This window comes from Cebus imitator, unplaced genomic scaffold (assembly GCF_001604975.1).
Source record: "Cebus imitator isolate Cc_AM_T3 unplaced genomic scaffold, Cebus_imitator-1.0 Scaffold283, whole genome shotgun sequence".
Taxonomy (NCBI): domain Eukaryota; kingdom Metazoa; phylum Chordata; class Mammalia; order Primates; family Cebidae; genus Cebus; species Cebus imitator.
Genome location: NW_016107598.1, coordinates 808,880 through 830,718, shown reverse-complemented (window position 1 = coordinate 830,718; position 21,839 = coordinate 808,880). Strand labels below are relative to the sequence as shown.

At 37.4% G+C, this 21,839-nt stretch overlaps 1 protein-coding gene across 1 annotated transcript in view; it reads left to right on the top strand.

Moving 5' to 3' along the window:
* NPFFR2 (neuropeptide FF receptor 2) overlaps nt 1-11,966 on the top strand; it is a 106,216-nt gene extending 94,250 nt beyond the window's left edge. The window contains exons 3-4 of the mRNA XM_017501625.2: nt 6,015-6,114; nt 10,890-11,966. Coding sequence (XP_017357114.1) covers nt 6,015-6,114; nt 10,890-11,724 — 935 coding nt within the window. The 3' untranslated portion in view covers nt 11,725-11,966. The remainder of the gene's footprint in view (nt 1-6,014; nt 6,115-10,889) is intronic.
* Nucleotides 11,967-21,839: the final 9,873 nt, after the last annotated feature.

The window sequence follows — 21,839 nt, the reverse complement described above, 5'->3', positions numbered from 1 at the left end:
GTAGGGTAAATAAATAATACCCAGCATGTTGGTAACAAATGCTAGAGACAGAAACAGCAGAGAAGGGCATTAGGATTGGATGAAAATGGAGAGAGTTATAATTTTAAATAGTGTGGCCACTGAGAAAATGACATTTGTATCAAGGAGGGGAAGTGATGAGCAGCAATGACAGAGAGGTCCTGGACAGTCTTTCTTTCTTCTTCTTTTTTTTTTTTTTAAAGGAGTTTCGCTCTTGTTGCCCAGGTTGGAGTGCAATGGTGTGATCTCGGCTCACTGCAACCTGTGCTTCCCGAGTTCAAGCGATTCTCCTGCCTCAGCCTCCTGAGTAGCTGGGACTACAGGCATGTGCCACCATGCTTGGCTAATTTTATATTTTTAGTAGAGATAGGATTTCTCCATATTGCTCAGGCTGGTCTCGAACTTCTGACCTCAGGTCACTGGCCCACCTTGGCCTCCGAAAGTGCCAGGATTATAGGCATGAGCCACAGCACCTGAGTGGTCTGGGATAGTCTTTCAAAAGAGAAACAGCAAGCAAAGTGATGGATCTGAGTTAGAATAGCCACGGTTCAAGGAGGCCAGAGTGACTGAAGGGATCTAGGCTCCAAAAGACAACAGAAAGGAGCCCAGATCAAGTCTCAAGTTCCCTTGTTTACCTTCTTCCCTTCTCAGCATGTAGGGAACACATCCCTGGCTCAAGCTGTAGATGCCTATAATGTATAGTACACTATTCCAGTTATCAGAACCAGAACAAGAGGTCAGAGTCCAACTGGCAGCAAGAGTAGATGATGCTGGTTAGGTGTGGTGGCTCACACTTGTAATCCCAGCACTTTGGGAGGCCGAGGCAGGTGGATCACCTGCGGTCAGGGGTTTGAGATTAGCCTGACCAACATGGTGAAACCCAATCCCTACTAAAATATAAAAATTAGCTGGGCGTCGTGGCATGTGCCAGGGAGGCTGCTTGGGAGGCTGAGGCAGGAGAATTGCTGGAACCCAGAAGGCAGAGCCAAGATCCAGCCACTGTACTCTAGCCTGGGTGATGGGGTGAGACTCCCTCTCCAAAAAAAAAAAAAAAAAAGAGTCGATGATGCCACATCAAACAGTCAAACAGGATTAGACCAGGCCTTTAATCTGTCTGTCTTCAGATACCATCAATCTTGAAGCCAATGTAGCTCAGGGTCTGTTGGTAGGTCTCTACAGAAGGCAAAGGAGAGATATAGAGAAGCAACTAGGGAGACCAGATACACTGAACTTAAAAAATATATATTTGGCTAGGTGCGGTGGCTCACGCCTGTAATCCCAGCACTTTGGGAGGCTGAAGCAGGTGGATCACCTGAGGTTAGGAGTTCGAGACCAATCTGACCAAGATGGAGAAACCCCGCCTTTACTAAAAATACAAAATTAGCTGGGCATGGTGGGTGCATGCCTGTAATCCCAGGTACTTGGGAGACTGAGGCAGGAGATTTGTTTGAGCCCAGGAGGGGGAGGTTGCCGTGAGCTGACAGCATGCCATTGCACTCCAGCCTGGGCAACAAGAGTAAAACTTTGTCTTTTTTTTTTCTTTTTTTTATTATTATTTTTTATTTTATTAAAAAAAAAGATAGGGTTTCACAATGATGGCCAGGCTGGTCTTGAACTTCTGACCTCAGGTGATCCACTCACCTTGGCCTCCCAAAGTGCTAGAATTACAGGCGTGAGCCACCGTGCCCAGCAAAACTTTGTCTAAAAAAAAAAAAAGGCCAGTCACAGAGGCTCATGCCTGTAATCCCAGCACTTTGGGAGTCTGAGGCGGGTGAATCACAAGGTCAGGAGTTTGAGACCAATTTGATCAACATGGTAAAACCCTGTCTCNAGGGCGATGGCAAGATCTCAGCTCACCGCAATCTCTGCCTCCCTGGTTCAAGCAATTCTCCTGCCTCACCCACCCGAGTAGCTGGGATTACAGGCATGCGGTGTCATGCCCCACTAATTTTGTATTATTGGTAGAGATGGGGTTTTTCCATGTTGATTAGGCTGGTCTCCAACTCCCAACCTCAGATGATCCACCCGCCTCAGTCTCTCGAAGTGCTGGGATTACAGGCATAAGCCACTGCACCTGGCCAATTACTACTATATTTCTAAATAACATGTTTTCAAAATTTTTTCTCCAAACTGTCAGACACATAAATTGAGTTGCTGTAAACTTTCACCGCATCAACACAAACATACATACTCTTCACCTTTTCTCATTCTCCTGATATAATTATATCATGATTTTTGTTTAAATCTACATTTAGAATATACATTCTTATTTCACATATATCTCATCCCTGCTGAGCTTTGAAAAGTGCTGTATCAATTTCTCTCTTATAAAATGTTTTTTATTTTCCTGGATTTATTAAGGGTGTATTTTGATTTGCTTAGTTTGAGTGTGTACCTATTAGTAATGTATCCTCAAATTCTCTTCCAGAAGTGTTACTGTCTTGTCAATACCTTTAAACATATCAGGTTTCTATAAATTTACATGCAGTTACCGCTCCTGGTGCATTCTGTTCTCTTGTCTCTATAGGAACGCGTTACTCTCCATGGTAGGGCCACTTCTGCTCTGAGATCTCTCTTCACTGATACCCTAACAACTCTCTTCACCTCTCTTTGTGTTCAATCCCATTTTCTGAATGCCATGTCCTCTTCTTTCTTGGTTTATTACTTTTTGAGAAATGGTTTATTGAGATGAGGTCTTATATGTTTGAAAGTATCATTATTCTGTCCTCACAGTTAATTAGTTAGATGTATGAAGAATTCTAGGTTGGAAATTTCTTCTCTCAGAATTTCACAGGAGTTACTCTATTGCTACTGCTGTAAAATGTGATATTACTGCTGAAAAAAATATGATGACATTTAATTCTTTTTTCTTTTGCTCATGATTTGTATTTTGTTTTTCTTATGGAAAGCTTTTGGAACTTCCCTTTATCTCTAATGTTCTCAATTCCATGAAACTATGCTTTGAAGTAAGTCTTTTCATTTTGTATTTATTGTTCTGGACATAAATTAGGGCTTTTCAATCTGAAAATGAGAGGCCTTTAATCTTAGGTAATTGTTTTTGTGGACTTCTTTTCTGTTTTTCTTTCTTCTACTCATATTAATCAGATATTAGAAATTCTGGATTGCTCTTTTATTTTCTTCCATCTTTTCAAATTTTTTGCCCCATTCTCCTGTTTTCAAAGATTTTCTCAACTTTCTCTTCTAAACTTTATGTTGAGCTCCTCAATACCTTAATTTTTTTTGAGTTATCTTTATTTTCTGCATATTTCTTATAGTATTGTGCACATGTTTCATGGACAAAATGTGTTATATCTCAGAGGTTAATACTATCTCTTTTCTGTTTTCCAATTTTTATATATCTAATTCAATTTGGTTTTCCTATAAGAAGTATTTTTCTTCCTATATCTGTTAGTCTTTTTCTCTTATGTTTGAGGTTTCCCTAGTATTAACTATGCATTTTTTATTGCATTTAAAAAAGATTGTTTTAAGTTGTTTTCTTTTTAACTAATATGAGTACATAATAGGTGTATATATTTATGGGATACATATGATGTTTTGACATAGGCATATAATATGTAATAATCACATTAAGGTAACTGAGATATCCATCACCTCAAGCATTTATCATTTCTTTACATTAAGAACATTTTAATTCTGCTCTTAGTTATTGCTAAATATACAATAAGTTATTCTTGACTGCAGTCACCCTGTTGTGCCGTCATATGCTAGATCTAAAGCTAGGTGCAATGGCTCACACCTGTATTCCAACACTTTGGGAGGCCAAGATGAAAGGATCACTTGAGTCTGGGAGTTCAAAACCATCCTGGGCAATATAGTGAGACTTTGTCTCTACATGAATTAAAAAAGAAAAATAGCAGCTGATGTGGTGGACATGTATTGTCAGCTACTCAGGAACTTGGCATGGGAGGATTGCTTGAGCCTGGGGCCAGGGGAGGGGGGGGTGGGGGGAGCAGAGGGGTTAAGGCTACAGTGAGCCATGATCACACCACTGCACTCCACCATGTCTCAAAACAAAGAAACTTGCCTGGTGCGGTGGCTCCTGCCTGTAATCCTAGCACTTTGGGAGGCCAAGGCAGCCAGAAAATGAGGTCAGGAGTTTGAGACCAGCCTGACCAAAATGGTGAAACCCCCATCTCTACTAAAAAGACCAAAATCAGCCAGGCATGGTGGTGCATGCCTGTAGTCCCAGTTACTCAGGAGGCTGAGGCAGCAGAAGAATCCCTTGAACCCGGGAGGCAGAGGTTGCAGTGAGCCAAGATCGTACCACTGCACTCCATCCTGGGTGACAGGGCAAGTCTCTGTCTCAAACAAACAAACAAACAAACAAAACAAAGAAACAAAAACAAAACATCACCAAAAAAAAAAGACTAGATCCAGTTAACTGCTTCTTAGCAGCTGTGTTTCAGAGTGGGGCATAGTGTGGCTGCCTGATAGTTCTGCATGCCTGGAAGTTCAGGTTAGGACCGCTATCCACTTCATTAGTCTGGACTATTTAATGGGAAATTCACAACTGTCAAAATCTACGTATCAGTGTTTTTGAACAGGTCACTTTTTCCAAAAGGAGATTCTCTAACATACTGCCGTAGGAATCTGATGCTGGCTGTTGCATTCCACATCGCCATGCAGTGTAGCAATATACTTTCACTTAATCCTGCATCACAGTGGCACTGATAACCCCTGCACCTGGTGACTCGGGGTTTAGAGTTCTGCCTTCTCAGAGAGCAAACCTCCGTTCTTCTATTGACATGGTAGAAACCACTGGCATCTAATTGGATTCATACATAATTTCCACTAATCATGTTGTTTTCTCAATTTACATTTAGTAGTATCTGGCACTTTAATTTCTATGGATTTATGCTCTTTTATCCTACAGCTATCATTTCAGTGAAATTGTGTGAGGGAGATAAGGTAAAACATATGCTTAATATTCCACGTTCAACCAACAACCACACACACTTTTTTGAATTTTTGTTGATAATACTATCATAAGCTAACACATTTTAGGACTCAAAAAGACATTCCCTTTTGGTTTCTACTCACTAGAGTTACTCAAGCACTTATTTTAATATAATCTGGATAGGTGATTTTTTAAAGATATATTTGAATTATTTAACTTATTTAAAAATACTTTATGAGCAAGAATTTTATTTTTTGGAAAAATAAATTACAGAAAAAATTTTAAAAATAAATTTTAAAACTGAGAAATGCATAATATTCATCTTTTTGGAAATGAGAATATTTGCTAGGAGAAAAATATTGTTTCTTTTCTGTAATAGCAGATGAGTATTTAGAATATCAAACTACTATAATAATTTTAATAATTTCTTTTCTAAATTTACAGTAGCTAAGGTTTAGTAGGAAAGTAATTCAAATAGACTACTTTTGTTCATGCCAAGTGCTCTTTATTCTGGATGTACCTCTGGGGTAAATAGTCTCATTTCATTCTATATAAATATAGTTTATTCTGTATGTAACTCCTGACTCCTCATAATTTACGGGGTGCCTTTCCAAACTAGAAAACTGACATTCTGACTGTTTATTCATTTAAAGGACATTATTGCATCAGAGTCAATGGTTTAGACTCTGGAGTTTTACGGCTCAGGTTCAAATCCTTAAAAGGCTTCTAACTAACTGTGGCAAAGTATGTGATATTTGTTTATTTGTTACCTCATCTATATTGTGAGGAGTATAACAGAGGCTTCAAAAGCTTGTTGTGAGGATTAGACATGTTAATAGACATATACCACTTATAGTGCCTAGAATGTGATAACTACTGTGTAAGTTTTGACCTTTTGTAAGTATACTGAAAAACAGAGCTCTGGAGCTATTAGGGAAAATACTAACAAACATTGATTATTCTCTGCCTATCATGTAGAAAACAGTTGCATTAGTCTTGATTCCACACCTTTATGTTTTTATCTTCAGTGAGATTTGAAAATATGATCTTTTGAAAAACTGTTTCATTTTCCTTTCAGGATGGCCATTTGGAAACACAATGTGCAAGATCAGTGGATTTGTCCAGGGAATATCTGTGGCAGCTTCAGTCTTTACATTAGTTGCAATAGCTGTAGATAGGTAAGTCTGCACCAAACTCTGAATCCAGAAAAATGGGCATGTCTGTAATTAGTATGCCGGAAAAATACATAACCTACTAAATTTGGACTTATCTTTTCAAATTGTATTCAGAATATCTACCTCTTTAAGAGCAATATACCTACTAAAGTTTCAGTAATAATAAAACTATTGAATTTTCCATACTTTAAATAATTGGAGATGGTAAAATTTTTCTATTTTTCACACTACAGTCTAGAATGTTCTAACAGCAGAAATGCAAATGTACTGAAATAAATTGAAATTGTATCTAGATTTTAAGATTGAAAACCATTCATTCATTACCCATGTTGTTGAGCATTTATGATGTGCTGAGTACTGGGCTGGGTTGTGTAACGTCTACAACAAATAGAAGTGCTGCCTCAGGAAGGCTGCAATCTGGTGGAGCGATGCAGTTATTAACAAATACTTACAAATTATGCTTTCTAATAGGGGACCAGTGTTTGACAGCTATGCAAAAGAGATAATAAACAATTATGCCTGTTAGGACCAGGTGTGATGGATTCACAAAATAGGTGAGACTTTCTGATTCCTTGAGGAGTCAGAAATTTACCCTTAGAAGAATTTGGGAAAAGGCCGTCCCTTAAGACAAGTATATGCTTATGGCATTGAAATAGAAAGCACTTGTCCAGAAGTGCAGAGAGGTAGTTCAGCTGGAACAAGGAAGGTGAAGTGGTACATTCATCCACAGAGAGAGATTTATTATGAGAAATTGGCTCACATAATTATGAAAACTGAGAAATCCCATAATATACTGCCTGTAAACTGGAAACCTAGGAAAGCCTGTGATATCATTCAGTCCAAGTCCAAAAGCCTGAGAACTAGGGAGAGCCAATTTACAATTGGCCATTTGTGTAAATTGCATTCTGAGGGCAGGAGAAGATGATATATGAGATGTCCTAGCTCAAGCAATGAGGCAGGAAAGAAGGGGGCAAATTCCTCCTTCCTCCACTTCTTATTCTATTCAGGCCCTCAAAGGACTGGATGATGCCTACACATACTGGGAGGGCAATCCACTTTACTGAGTCCACTGACTAAGATGCTAATCTTATCCAGAAACACTTTCATAGGCTCATCCAGAAATAAGACTCAATCTGGGTGCCCCTTGGCCCAGTCAAGTTGATAGATTCATTAGCCATCACACTTTTGTAGCAGAGACTCTCAGTGCTCTGGCAGATCTCTTACACCTTTCAGTGGATTCTGTCTTACATCCAACTGCCAGTATCTTCATCTCTGTATCTCAAATCCAAATTGTGCAAAGTCTCAGTTCTTAAGCAAAACAGACAAGAAATCACAGATAATTAATACCCACAGAATTAGCTGTCAATTAAAATATCATGAGAGTTGATGTACTCAGCTTTCTGTCCCCTTGGGTTGCATAATTCTGCAATGAATGGTTTGATTCACATCCCTTGCTACTTACCTTCCCATTAATAAATTACTTCTCTGTACTTTCAGTTATCTATTGATATATATAATGAACCACCCTCAGATCAAACCACTTAGTGAGTTAAAATAACAGCAATATTTATTATGTCATGAATCTGTGATAGGTACAGATTTAGTAAGTACAGCTTATCTCTGTTCTACTTGATGTCAGTTGGAGCAGCTTCAAGGTTAGGGCTGAAGCTTCTTCCACTCTCATGTTGGTACCTAGTCTAGACAGACTTGAACATGTGGGGGCTAAGAGAGTTCTGTCTCTATTGGTCTCTCCAAATGGGCTCTCTGGCAAGGCTACTTTAAGGCACCTGGACTTCTTATGTGTCAGTTCAGGGCTCTGAAGGTCTGTATCCCAAAAGAGAGTATCAGCAAAACTCATGATGCGGTATCATTTCTGTTGCATTCTCTTCATGATATTGAGTCATTAATCCTTAGTAAAGCAGAAGGGAATAGAATTTGGAAGCGATGTTAAAAAACTTGGACATGTCTTAAAACTACCACATCTTTATTCCTTGCACTTGTAGTAAATACTTTTTTTTCAGGGCTAGCTTTTGCAGGAAGCCAAACTTAAAAAACTTGCAAGCCGATTTCTCCTGACTAAATCCTTTGCCTGAATTTTACAATTACATTCAAAAGCACCTACTGTACAACTTCACCTGCACATTCAACAAAAGGCATCATAAGTTAAACATGTCCAGAACTGAACTACTTATTCCAAGCCCCAACCCACACACAAACAAAATAAAAGGCAGCTCTTCCTCTCATGCTCCCCAAATCAAGGAATGACAGGATCACTCACTGAATTCAAACAAAAAACCTGAGCTTTATCCTTGAATCTTCTGTCTTCAACTTCTTTGCTGTCACTCTCCAAGTCCGATTATTTCTGAGGGCTAACTAGTTCTGAACCAGACCACTGTTATTTGTCACTTGGAATACTGAGACTGTTTTCTAACTGGCCTTAGGGCTTCAGGAAGCTAGGTTCCAATTTATTTTTTTCTCATAGCAGCCAAATAATCTTCTTAAATTGTAAAAATGATCCTGCCCTTCACCATGTAAATTATTCCATGAATCCCTATTGATCATTAAATAAAATCCAAACATTTTAGCACAATTTTAGTAATTATTATAGTTTTTAACATTTTTAATATTTCCATTGACTATTCCTCAGCAGTGACTATTCTCTATCTTGTTCATCTTTGCCTTCCTGAAAATACACACATAAACACTTAAATAAGTATGTGTACCAATATATAAGCATATATACACATATGTGTACATTTATTAAACAAATATATAAGTACATACATTTGTTATAAGAACAAATATATACATACATATATGTACAGATATATATATATATGTACTTTTATATTTGTTCATTTTTATTGCCAAGAATGTCTGCTTTAATTCATTTATTCAGATTTTGAGTTTATCTCATGTATCAATATATGTGCTTATATATTTAATAAATAAATGAAATAACAACATCCAAAACCCTATTAGTTGGTATACAAAAAGAGCAAAACACAAAAACTTACGCCTATGAAATTACCCATAATATCAGGGTAGGTGAATGGGAGGATTCATGGATTAGAAGACTGGAAGAACACTTGGAGGCGAAGAAAAGATCTTATGCATGAAGGAGTTGTAAAGAATGACAACAGAGCAGTGAAAGCTCAAGCTAACTGGTCATTCTATGACAATAAGTTAGATAAGTTAATTTGGCTGCTCAGCCACTTAAAGCTCTACATTTTCTCATCTACAGATCTAGAATATAACAATTTTCATACCATATCAGCTTTATATAGTCATACAAATCAAAAAAGATTAAATAGGTAATGGGTACTTTGAAAAAATATAAAATGTTACACAGTTGCCTAATAGTATGATTATCTTATGATTAACATAATGAACTTCAATAACAACAATAACAAAAATTCACAATGTCAAAATCATGGTAAAATGACTCAGGCTTACTCTACATAGTGGTGCTGAATTTTTGCGCTCACCAGAGGACATAGAATGTTAGGAAGGCTCATAATCAGAACTCATAATGAATACTCTCAGATTTTTACAGCTGTATAGTAAATCACTAAAACACTTAGTGGCTTCAAACAATATTTGTTTATTACATCTTATGGTTTTGTGGATTAACTGGACACCTCTGTGTTCAGCCTTGTTCACCATGTGTTATAGCTGGAATCACTCATGTTGCAGCGTTACCCTGGGAGCTGAGCTGGGGCCGGCACATCGAAAATGGCCAACCTCTTAACCCCCAACTTCTTTCTCCACATGGCTTTCATTTATTTCAAGCTTCTTAGGACTTGAAGACTGGATTTTAAGAGGAAGCATTCCAAAAGGACCTTCCCCTACATGCAAGTGCATAAAAATCTGCTTGCATCATGTTTACTAATATCCTATTGGCCAAAACAAGTTATACAGATGATGCATGGGGGACCACACAAGAGCCTGAGGGATAAAAGGCTCATTGATTGCTACTGATTAACAGTCTACCACAGCCCAACAGAGCTACCCATCTAATGAGCACACTGTAGAGGTTGAGTTTGAGCTCTGAAACCAAACTACTTGTGTTAAAATCCTGTGTAATTATTAGCAAGATTTTTACATGTCCTAAGTCTGTTTTCCTGTCTTTTAAGCAAGGAGACTTGAAGAGATAGTCTATGTGGGCTGGCACGGTGGCTCACGCCTATAAACCCAGCACTTTGGGAGGTCAAGGCGGGTGGATCACCTTAGGTCAAGAGTTTGAGAGCAGCCTGGCCAACATGGTAAAACCTCGTCTCTACTAAAAATACAAAAATCAGCCCGGCATAGTGGCATGCACTTGTAGTTCCAGCTAATTGGGTGGCTGAGGCAGCAGAATGGCTTGAATTGGGAGGCAGAGGTTGCAGTGAGCCAAGATCGCACCACTGCACTCCAGCCTGGGCAACAGAGCAAGATTCCATCTCAAAAAAAAGAAAGAAAGAAAGAAAGAAAGAAAATAAAAGAGACAGTCCATGCAAATCAATGGAACAGAGTCTGAAATAGTTTTAAGCATTCATGTTATTACCTTTTATTATTAATAGTGTCTGCTATACTTCATTTGTTCAAATTCTGAGTTAAAATTGATCTCATATATCAATTACAGAAAATGACAATGCATGCCTTTCTACAATAAATGGTAACTCTATATTTTTAAGGGGACTGTGAGGTGAGAGGTCTGTGATTACATAGATAAATTTGGTGTATGACTTGGACAGAGTTATAAAGCAGTGCCCCATTTATATTTGTCTTAATTGCAGGTTCCGGTGTGTGGTCTACCCTTTTAAACCAAAACTCACTATCAAGACAGCGTTTGTCATTATTATGATCATCTGGGTCCTAGCCATCACCATTATGTCTCCATCTGCAGTAATGTTACATGCGCAAGAAGAAAAATATTACCGAGTGAGACTTAACTCCCAGAATAAAACCAGTCCAGTCTACTGGTGCCGGGAGGACTGGCCCAATCAGGAAATGAGGAAGATCTACACCACGGTGCTGTTTGCCAACATCTACCTGGCTCCCCTGTCCCTCATTGTGGTCATGTATGGAAGGATTGGGATTTCACTCTTCAGGACTGCAGTTCCCCACACAGCCAAGCAGAACCAAGAGCAGTGGCACATGGTGTCCAAGAAGAAGCAGAAGGTCATTAAGATGCTCCTGATTGTGGCCCTGCTTTTCATTCTCTCATGGCTGCCCCTGTGGACTCTAATGATGCTCTCAGACTATGCTGACCTTTCTCCAAATGAACTTCAGATCATTAACATCTACATCTACCCTTTTGCACACTGGCTGGCATTTGGCAACAGCAGTGTCAACCCCATCATTTATGGTTTCTTCAACGAGAATTTCCGCCGTGGTTTCCAAGAAGCTTTCCAGCTCCAGCTCTGCCAAAAAAGAGCAAAGCCTAAGGAAGCCTATTCCCTAAAAGCTAAAAGCCATGTAATCATAAACACATCTAATCCAATTATCCAGGAATCTACATTTCAAAACTCACATGGGGAAAACTTGCTTTATAGGAAAAGTACTGAAAAACCCCAAGAAGAATTAGTGATGGGAAAATTAAAAGAAGCTACCAACAGCAGTGAGATTTAAAAGAGCTAGTGTGATAGTCCTAACTCTACTGTGTGTTAAATATTTAAATACCATTGCTTTTTGTGGCTTTGCACTTAAAGTTTTTCAAAGAATGTTCTAAGTGAAACATTTACGGAAAGCCCTCTCTGCCAAAAAATATAAACAAAAATGGTCATAAGATCATAAACAATCTTATGCTTTATAAAAATACTTATGGTGACTCATACATGTTTGCATGAATAAATACATTTCTAGAGAACAGTCTACAAAGCCTCATCTTTCCCAACTTAACCATTTGTGTATGTGTCAAATCAAGCCCGTGTGTGTGTGTGTGTGTGTGTGTGTGTGTGTGTGTGTGTGTACATGTGGTATGTGTATATATTTTCCCCAAATGTTGGTGATGAGCAGTGCTTTGCATGAAACTACATTTTTTCAATTTCTCCTTTGATTTTGGATTTAAAATCCAAAATTAATAAAATTTTAGACTACAGAACTATTAATCTGCTTATGTTTTTAAAATGTACTTGGTTTTCTAAGAAATATATTCGATCACATGAAATTCTTTGCTACTGATTTTCTCTTCTCCATTACTTCATTTTAGTTAATCTACAAAGGCAAGATATTATAGGTCCACGGGCAATTATATCACAGAGGACCTCACTTCCTGTGTGTTGGAACTGTAGTAGCAAATAAAGGGACACATATTTCTTTACATTTAAAAGCTGTTTTTTTTGTTTGTTTGTTTGTTTTGTTTTGTTTTGTTTTGTTTGAGATGGATTCTTGCTCTGTTGCCCACGCTGGAGTGCAGTGATGTGATCTTGGCTCACTGCAACCCCTGCTTCCCAGGTTCAAGCTGTTCTCCTGCCTCAGCCCCGCTGAGTAGCTGGGATTACAGGCACACACCACCACACCTGGCTAATTCTTGCATTTTTAGTAGAGAGGAGGTTTCACCTTGTTGGTCAGGCTGGTCTCCAACTCCTGACCTCATGATTTACCTGCCTTGGCCTCGCAAAGTGCTGGAATTACAGGCATGAGCCACTGCGACAGTCCTAAAAGTTGATTTTTAAAAAAGAGTACAAAGGAGTTTTGTTGGCTTTTTCATATTTTCATAAGTGAAGTTTATGCCTTAGCTGAAAACGCATTAGTTACAGAGCTGATTGAGGACTCCAACTCAATGCCTTTTTCTAACAGAATCTCTGATGTAAAGAAACAAACCCTTTAATAACACAGCAGTTAGCAGAAAAACGGCACCTTTCCTTTGAAGTGTTTAATCATAGATGTTTAACAGTAGTCATAAAACTCTCACATAAAGAGCAAGAACAATTATTTCAAATTTTCCACAGAGCACATTTAAATCTAGCACCGTGGGTTTAGTAAATTAGTATTATTGTTTAAAAAATAATGGACAACCCCTGGATTCAGCTGTTAGAATTATCTAATGATAATAGTTGTCAATGTTAGCTTTTATGTTAGGGTGAGGTAAGTCCCTAGAAAATTGGAAATTATAACAAAACAGTTTGGCAAATAAAAATAAATTTCTGGAATTGAAGCTATTATATTTTTTTCAGTCATTTTTGTGGTTCAAACTAAAAGGATTTGCTATGGTTTGGACGTGGTTTGCCTCCAGCAAAACTCATGCCAAAATTTGATTCCCAATGTGCCAGGGTGGGGAGTTGGAACCTAGTGGGAGGTGTTCAGATTATAGGGCACCACCCTCATTAATAGATTAATGTCATTTCACAGGAGTGAGTTCTCTTGCGAAACTTGATTCATTATGGCAAAAGTGGGTTGTTATAAAGCAAGGCTCTTCCCATGTTTTGTGCCTATTTGGACATGCCTGCTCACTTTTCTGCTTCTCTGCCATGCTGTAACATAGGATATGACCCTCACAAGAAGCCAAGCAGATGCCAATGCCATGCAATTAAACTTCCCAGTCACCACAGCTGTGAGCCAAATAAACCTCTTTTCTTTGTAAATTACAAAGCCTCAGAATTCCATTATAACAACACTAAATGGAATAAGACAACTTTTGAGCATTCTAGTCTTTTGAGAAACAATTGTTAAGTTTTTTGTTGCTGTTTTGTTTTGTTTTGTTTTGTTTTGTTTTGTTTTGTTTTGTTTTGACAGAGTCTCACTCTGTTGCCCAGGATGGAGTGCAGTGGTGGGACCTCAGCTCACTACAATCTCTGCCTCCCAGGTTCAAGTAATTCTCCTGCATCAGCTTCCCAAGTATCTGGGATTACAGGTGTGCACCACTGCACCTGGCTAATTTTTGTATATTTTTAATAAAGACGGGTTTCACCATGTTGGTCAGGCTGGTCTTGAACTCCTGACCTCAGATGATCTACCTGCCTCGGCCTCCCAAAGTGCTGGGATTACAGGTGTGAGCCACCACACCCAGCCAATTTTATTTGAATTGAACTATGTGTTCTTTGAATATACAAGTATTATTTCCTGCAATTATGAAGGGCAGCTCTTAAAAGTTGTAGGTATAGAATTTGATCATATATTCTTTTACCTTGATTTACTGAAATATTATTTACAATCAGTGTACTCAGGCATAGAAGATTGTTTTGATATTGACTATCACTTTCTTATGGGCTTCCTCACATGGATACACATTCTACCAGCACTTGAAACTCATTATAACTAAATTTCATGTCCTACCATTCATCTGTCTGCTTTTATCACCTTCCATCTCCTGTTACCTCTTCCCTAATGGTTGCAAAACTTTCCTAACTGTATCTTATCCTGACATTCAGACTTGCAGCTTCTAGTTATTTCTATAGTTGGCAAAGGCATCTTCCAGAAGTGGAGGACTAATTTTGCTTTCTTTCATTAATAAATAGTTTGACAAATGTAAGTAAGTCTCTGGGAGTGAATCTATTATATTTTTAATAATAGCTCTCTCCTTTATAATTGGCTCTCTGACTCTTAAAAGATATGTCTTCCCAAAGCCCACCATGGCCTGGCCCTCATCTCCTGGTTATATCTCTGCCACAAATTGTTTTCAAAACTCAAGTCAGAAATGGTCAGCCTAGATTGTTGTGTTTTTTTCTCATTTATTACTTATTCACTGCTTTACTCCCTTATGTGACTATCTTTTATCCAAGATCTGTTCAAAAGCCACCTCTCTCAGAAAGTCTGCATTCTTACAGCAGAAATGGTTACTGCCTTTTCCAGGTACTATGTACCTCTTATATATGACAACTTAACTTGTAATTGTTTTGTCTTGTGCTTGCAACTAGAATATAAATTTCTCCAGGGAATGATGAATTAGGCCTTACTCATCTTTAGATCTCCTCGTGTGGATCACAGTAATTGGCAGTAGATACATATTGTTAGATAATTGCCACAGGAAAAAATCATCTCTCATGTTTCTTAAGAGGAATGTCTAATTCTGAACAAGTAGAATTCTGCATACAGTTTCTAGTACACCTGTAACAGACAAAGAGCTTTTCTATGAATTGAAACAACAAAATAAGAGATAAAGAAAGCTAAAATGTCTTGAACATGCATAGCCACTAAGATATAGATTATGTGGTCATACATGATTTGCTACCTAATAGTTTGGTGCTTTGTAGAGGCAAATTTTCTATGCTTGAATTTTCTTATCTGTAATACGGGAATAATAGTAGTTCCTTTCTCCTGGCTTGATGTGAGTATTGAATGATAAAAAGCAGAGAAACTATAACTTAGCAAAGGCTAAATGATTGTTGCTGTTTCAATGATAGTGAAAATTATTAATGGGAGTATTAGTTCTAATCGTCTCAATCCCATGCTAGGTTATATTTTATATGTTTGATAACCCTCACTAGAGCAATCCAAGGTATGTATTATTTCCATTTTACAAATGAGAGTACCAAGTCTAAGAGAAGCTGGTTTATCCAAAGTTATAAAGCTTGAAAGTGGTACAAATAAGTTTGTAACTCAGAACAAATTCCAAAACTTTATTTTTTCCTTCTATATCATATCATCCTTGTGCTATGATGAACTTATTTGGACTACTTTTTAACCACTTCTTCAGTCGCCATTTTTCTGATTGTAAAATAACACCTGGGATACTTATAGAATTTGTAAGAAACACAGAATAGTACAAAGATTACACATAATCCCTCTAGCAAGAAGAAGAAGAAGAAAAAAAAAACTACTGAAAACACGTATTTCAGCTAGCACTTATATCAGCACCCTGTACATAAATTTTTGCCAATAGTGATTATTTCCTAAAGGTAGATTTCTAGCAGCAAAATTACTAGGAAGAGCATCTCTATAATACTTTCAATATGTACCCTGTTTTTTTTCTAAATATTAATATAAAATTCCAGTTTTGTGGTTGATCATCTCACAATATTTTTAACACATAAGTTTTTCTTCAACTTTGCTACTTAAATATGTGAAAAATCATTTAAATTTGTTGCTTTGATTACTAGTGTAGTTGAACATTGCTCTGTTTCTTACTAATTTATATTTCTTCCTCTTCCTATTCTTTGACCATTTTCTTAGTGTATTTTTTGTTTCCCTTTGTATTTTTATTCATTGCTGTGCATTTTTTTTTGTATTTGAGGCATAGCACCTTCAATGACAGGCAGAGCAATCTTTCTAAAATTCAAATTAGATGTCACTTTCTCATTTCAAAGCCTTCAATAGTTTCCTTTCAAATTAGGAAAAAAACAAACTCTAAGGCTTACATACATTTACTTTTTCTGTCCTTGCCTGCTTCTTAACCTCATCTTGAACACTCATCATTCACACAGACTGTCTCTTTCTCTGACATTGTCAAGCCCTTTGCAGCTTTTGTGTTCTGCACCTGTGTTCTTCCTGCCAGGAATGTCCTCCTCATTTCCCTTCACACACCTGCTCCCTCTTGCCTTCAGTGTTCAACTGAAACCCCACCTGACCCTTGCCTATTTCCTCCATAGCACTTCTAATTATCTGCAATTATCTTCAAAATTAATTTAATTACTTGTTTAATATCTATATCCCCTACCAAGAAGCAAAATCCATAAGGGCAAGGATTTTTGTCTTGTTCATCATTGTATCAGTCAGTGTCTAAGAGAGTGCTTCACTTGTAATGGACACATGATAAATATTTGAGCAAATTAATTAACTGGTTGCAAATATTTTCCAGTTTTTAATTTTCATTAAATTTATTTATGAATATGTTTTATTTTTACATATTGAAATCATTCAGAACATAACAGAAACATTAAATAATATACAAAAGCAGATAAAATAAAATAATTATTTATTCTACTGTAACTGATAATTATTCTTGCTGCCATTTGGGGGCATGGGTACATGCTTTCTTACACTATGATTCTGGGGCATATATTTTAGTACCTTTCTATGTACTTAGTGTGTCAAGGACATGTTTTATGTTGTTTAATAGTCATCAAAATATTTTGTTTATTTTCACTCCACTTTCATTATGTATTAAACTTCTTCCCTGTACCTGGAAATGTAAATTATTTCTTAAATTTTATAAAATGATACAGTTATTTACACTTTGTAAAATATTGGGCATATTTATAATCATCTTAGACCACACTTTCAAGAAATGCAATTGCTTGGCCAAAATGCATGTACATTTCTTAATGCTTTAATGCAGATTGTCAAATATCTCTTTAAAAGATTTTTAACATTTAATACCTCACTTAGTGATGTAAAACTTTGTTCACTCCCTCTCAAATACTACACATTCCAAAAAACTAGTTGTTTTGCCAATTTGATAAGAAAGAACTTGTATCCCCATGTGTATTGCTACACAGCTGAACATTAAAAATTAATCTGTATTTAACTTGATTCATTTGTCTTCACTTGTATTCATTTGCATTTCCTCCTCAGTCAATTCCCTCTTCACGGTTTTTGCCCACATCTCCATTTATTTTTCTTAGCAACTTGTAAACACACTCACTAATAGAAGATATTAATCTTTGACTAGGAGACAGATATCCACATTTTCCTTTATTCAACATGTGCCTATGTGCACATGTATGCATATAAATATGAAGGTAAAGACCTTAGCTTTGAAATAGTTTTTTAAAAAGTGGCTTAAAGAAGATAAATGATTATTTCTCTCTCATAAAATTGTACCTGATGGCATCAGTCTAGTTTAGTGTAGACTTTTTTTAGGAACCCACATTACTTCCTTCTGATTGCTAAACAGCAGGAATCAGAAAACCACCCTCAAATTTGGCCTTTCACTGCGTTTTGGTAAATTCAATCTTATTAGAACACAGTTCTGCCCATTTTATTTACAGATTGTCTATGTGCTACAATCAAAGAGCTGAGTAGTTGATACAGAGACCATCTAGTTCACAAAGCCTAAAATATTTATTAAATGAATAATTATAGAAAAATTCATTAATTTCTCCACAGAGTTTTGTTCTTATCTCCACGGTCACAACTGACCAATGGGCACATTCGTGTATAAGAACATGGGGAGAGAAAGGAAGAGCTGTAGGGCAGATAGTGGGTGATTTAATTGTGGAAAACCTGGAAAGTATACAAGTCATTGCTGTTTATATACAGTTAGCCAAATGTACTCACATAGCCATGCCAATCTTCAAGGACAGCTGGGAAATGTAGTCTTCAGGTAAGCAGCCATGTGCCCAAGCTAAATTCTACTACTATAGAAAAAAGAACAAATTGTTTACAGTTTTACATTACAAATATGCTGTTTTTTGAAATCATTTTTAATCTTGATTTTAGAAAGTACTTTCAAGTCTTTACAGAAGGCATTTGCTTTCTGTGGTAGGTAAAATAATGGCTTCCTCCCTTCCAAGGTATTTATGTCTCAACAACAAAAACTCAGTCTCTTATTGAGCCTTATGTACCGAAATTTCATATAATTTTTGTTTGACTTCAAACTATCTCATATGTGTTTAATCTTCATTTTACTGCTGTTAAAACAGAACTCAGAGATACCAAGTGACTTATCTAAGATCATACATCCAAACTCATAGGTCCGTGCAGTGCCGAAGTTCGTGCTCATTCAGTCGTACTTCTAAATGGAGGTTCCATTTCTAACATTTTTATTTTATTTTAGATTCGGGGGTATATGTGCTGCTTTGTTATATGGGTATATTGTATGATGCTGAGGTTTGGGCTTCTATTATTGGAAGTCATCTAAGTAGCAAACATAATACCAATAGGTAATTTTTCAACCTTCACATCCTCCCTCCCTTCCTTCTTTGATCTCCAGTGCTTGTTGTTGCCATCTTTATATACATTAGCACCCAGTGTTTTGTTCCCACTTATTAGTGAGAATATGTGGTATCTGGTTTTCTGTTTCTGTGTTAATTTGCTTAGGATAATGGCTTCCTGCTGCATCCACATTGCTGCAAAAGACATGATTTCTTTCTCTTTTATGGCTGCATAGTATTCTGTGTTGCATTTGTACCACCATTTCCCTTATGCACTCTACCCCTGGTGTGCACCTGGGATGATCCCATGTCTTTGTTGTTGTAAATAGTGCTGCAATAAACATGAGTGCAGGTGTCTTTTTGGTAGAAGGTCGTTATCTGTGAACGCACATATCCTGTTATTACTAACTGCTTCTTTATTAAGGAATGCAGAGGTCAGCTCCCCTCCAGCGTTAGGACTAAAAGCCTACTGGTGTACTCAGGCACTCTGTGCACTGCCATAGACCTTAATTGAAACTATCCATGCTCGCGTGGGCATCTAGTTTAAATGGGCACTTTGGGTTAACTACCCGTAGGGCTTGTGACTGCTAAATAGCCTGTTTTGCTACCAGGAAGTCTGTCTTAGTGGCATCACCCAAACCCAGGCAAGAGGGGCATTGTGGCTTTTAAACCTGTAAGAGAATTAGAGGTTAAAATAACATTAGTATTATTATTATTTATTATTATACTTGAAGTTCTGGAGTGAATGTACAGAACGTCCAGTTTTGTTACATAGGTATACACATGCCATGGTGGTTTGCTGCATCCATCCCCCGTCATCTACATTAGGTATTTCTCCTGTTATCCCTCCGCAGTCCCCCCATACTCTGCTATCCCTCCCTTAACCCCCCACCCACTGACAGGCCCCAGTGTGTGATGTTCTTCTCCCTGTGTCCATATGTTCTCATTGTTCAATACCCACTTTTGACTGAGAACATGTGGCATTTGGTTTTCTGTTCTTGTGTCAGTTTACTGAGAATGATGGTATCCAGCTTCATCCATGTCCCTGCAGATGACATGAACTCATCCTTTTTTATGGCTGCATAGTATTCCATGGTGTATATGTGCCACATTTTCTTTATCCCAGTCTATCATTGATGGCAATTTGGGTTGGTTCCACATCTTTGCTATTGTAAGCAGTGATGCAATAAACATACATTTGCATGTGTCTTTATAGTTGAATGTTTTATAATCCTTTGGGTATATACCCAGTAATGGGATTGCTGGGTCAATTGTTATTTCTGGTTCTAGATCCTTGAGGAATCACCACACTGTCTTCCACATTGGTTGAACTAATTTACACTCCTACCAACAGTGTAAAAGCATTCCTATATCTCCACATCATCTCCAGCACCTGTTGTCTCCTGATTTTTTTAATGATCCCCATTGTAACTGGCATGAGGTGGTATCTCATTTCTCTAATGACCAGTGATAATTAGCTTTTTTTCATATATTTGTTGGCTGCATAAATGTCTCCTTTTGAGAAGTGTCTGTTCATAACCTTCACCCACTTTTTGATGGGGTTGTTTGTTTTTGTTTCTTGTAAACTTTTTTAAGTTCTTTGTAGATTCTGGCTATTAGCCCTTTTTCAGATGGGTAGATTGCAAAATTTTTTTCCCATTGTGTTGTTCTGAATGGTATTGCCTAGGTTTTCTTCTATGGTTTTTATGGTGTTAGGTGGCATGATTTCTGAGGCCTCTGCTCTGTTCCATTGGTCTATATCTCTGTTTTGGTACCAGTACCATGCTGTTTTGATTACTGTAACCCTGTAGAATACTTTGAAGTCAGGTAGCATGATGCCTCCAGCTTTTTTGTTGTTGTTGTTTAGAATTGACTTGGCTATGCAGGCTCTCTTTTGGTTCCATAGGAAGTTTAAAGTGGTTTTTTCCAGTTCTGTGAAGAAGGCCAATGGTAGCTTGATGGGGATAGCATTGAATCTATAAATTACTTTGGGCAGTATGGCCATTTTCATTATATTGATTCTTCCTAACCATGAGCATGGAATGTCTTTCCATCTGTTTGTGTCCTCTCTTATTTCCTTGAGCAGTGGTTTGTAGTTCTCCTTGAAGAGGTCCTTCATATCCCTTGTTACTTGTATTCTTAGGTATTTTATTCTCTTTGTAGCAATTGTGAATAGGAGTTCACTCATGATTTGGCTCTCTATTTGTCAGCTATTGGTTTATAGAAATGCTTGTGATTTTTTCACATTGATTTTGTATCCTGAGACTTTGCTGAAGTTACTTACCAGCTTAAGGAGATTTTGGACTGAGATGATGGGGTCCTCTAAATATACAATCATGTCATCTGCAAATAAAGACAATTTGACTTCGTCTTTTTCTAATTGAATACATTTTATTTATTTTCTTTCCTGATTGCCCAGGCCATAACTTCCAATACTATGTTGAACAGGAGTGGTGAGAGAGGGCATTCTTCTCTTGTGCCAGTTTTCAAAGGGAATGCTTCCAGTTTTTGCCCATTCAGTATGATATTGGCTGTGGGTTTGTCATAAATAGCTTTTATTATTTTGAGATAAGTTCCATCTATACCACGTTCATTGAGAATTTTTAGCATAAAGGGCTGTTTAATTTTGTCGAATGCCTTCTCTGCATCTATTGAGAATATCATGTGGTTTTTGTCTTTGGTTCTGTTTATGTGATGGATTATGTTTATTGATTTGCGTATGTTGAATCAGCATTGCATCCCAGGGATGAAGCCAACTTGATCATGATGGATAAGCTTTTAGATGTGCTGTTGGATTCAGTTTGCCAGCATTTTATTGAAGATTTTTGCATCAAAGTTCATTGTGGATATTGGCCTGAAATTTTCTTTTTTAGTTGCGTCTCTGCCAGGTTTTGGTATCAGAATGATATTGGTCTCATAAAATGAGTTAGGGAGGATTCCCTCTTTTTCTATTGTTTGGAATAGATTCAGAAGGAATGGTACTACCTCCTC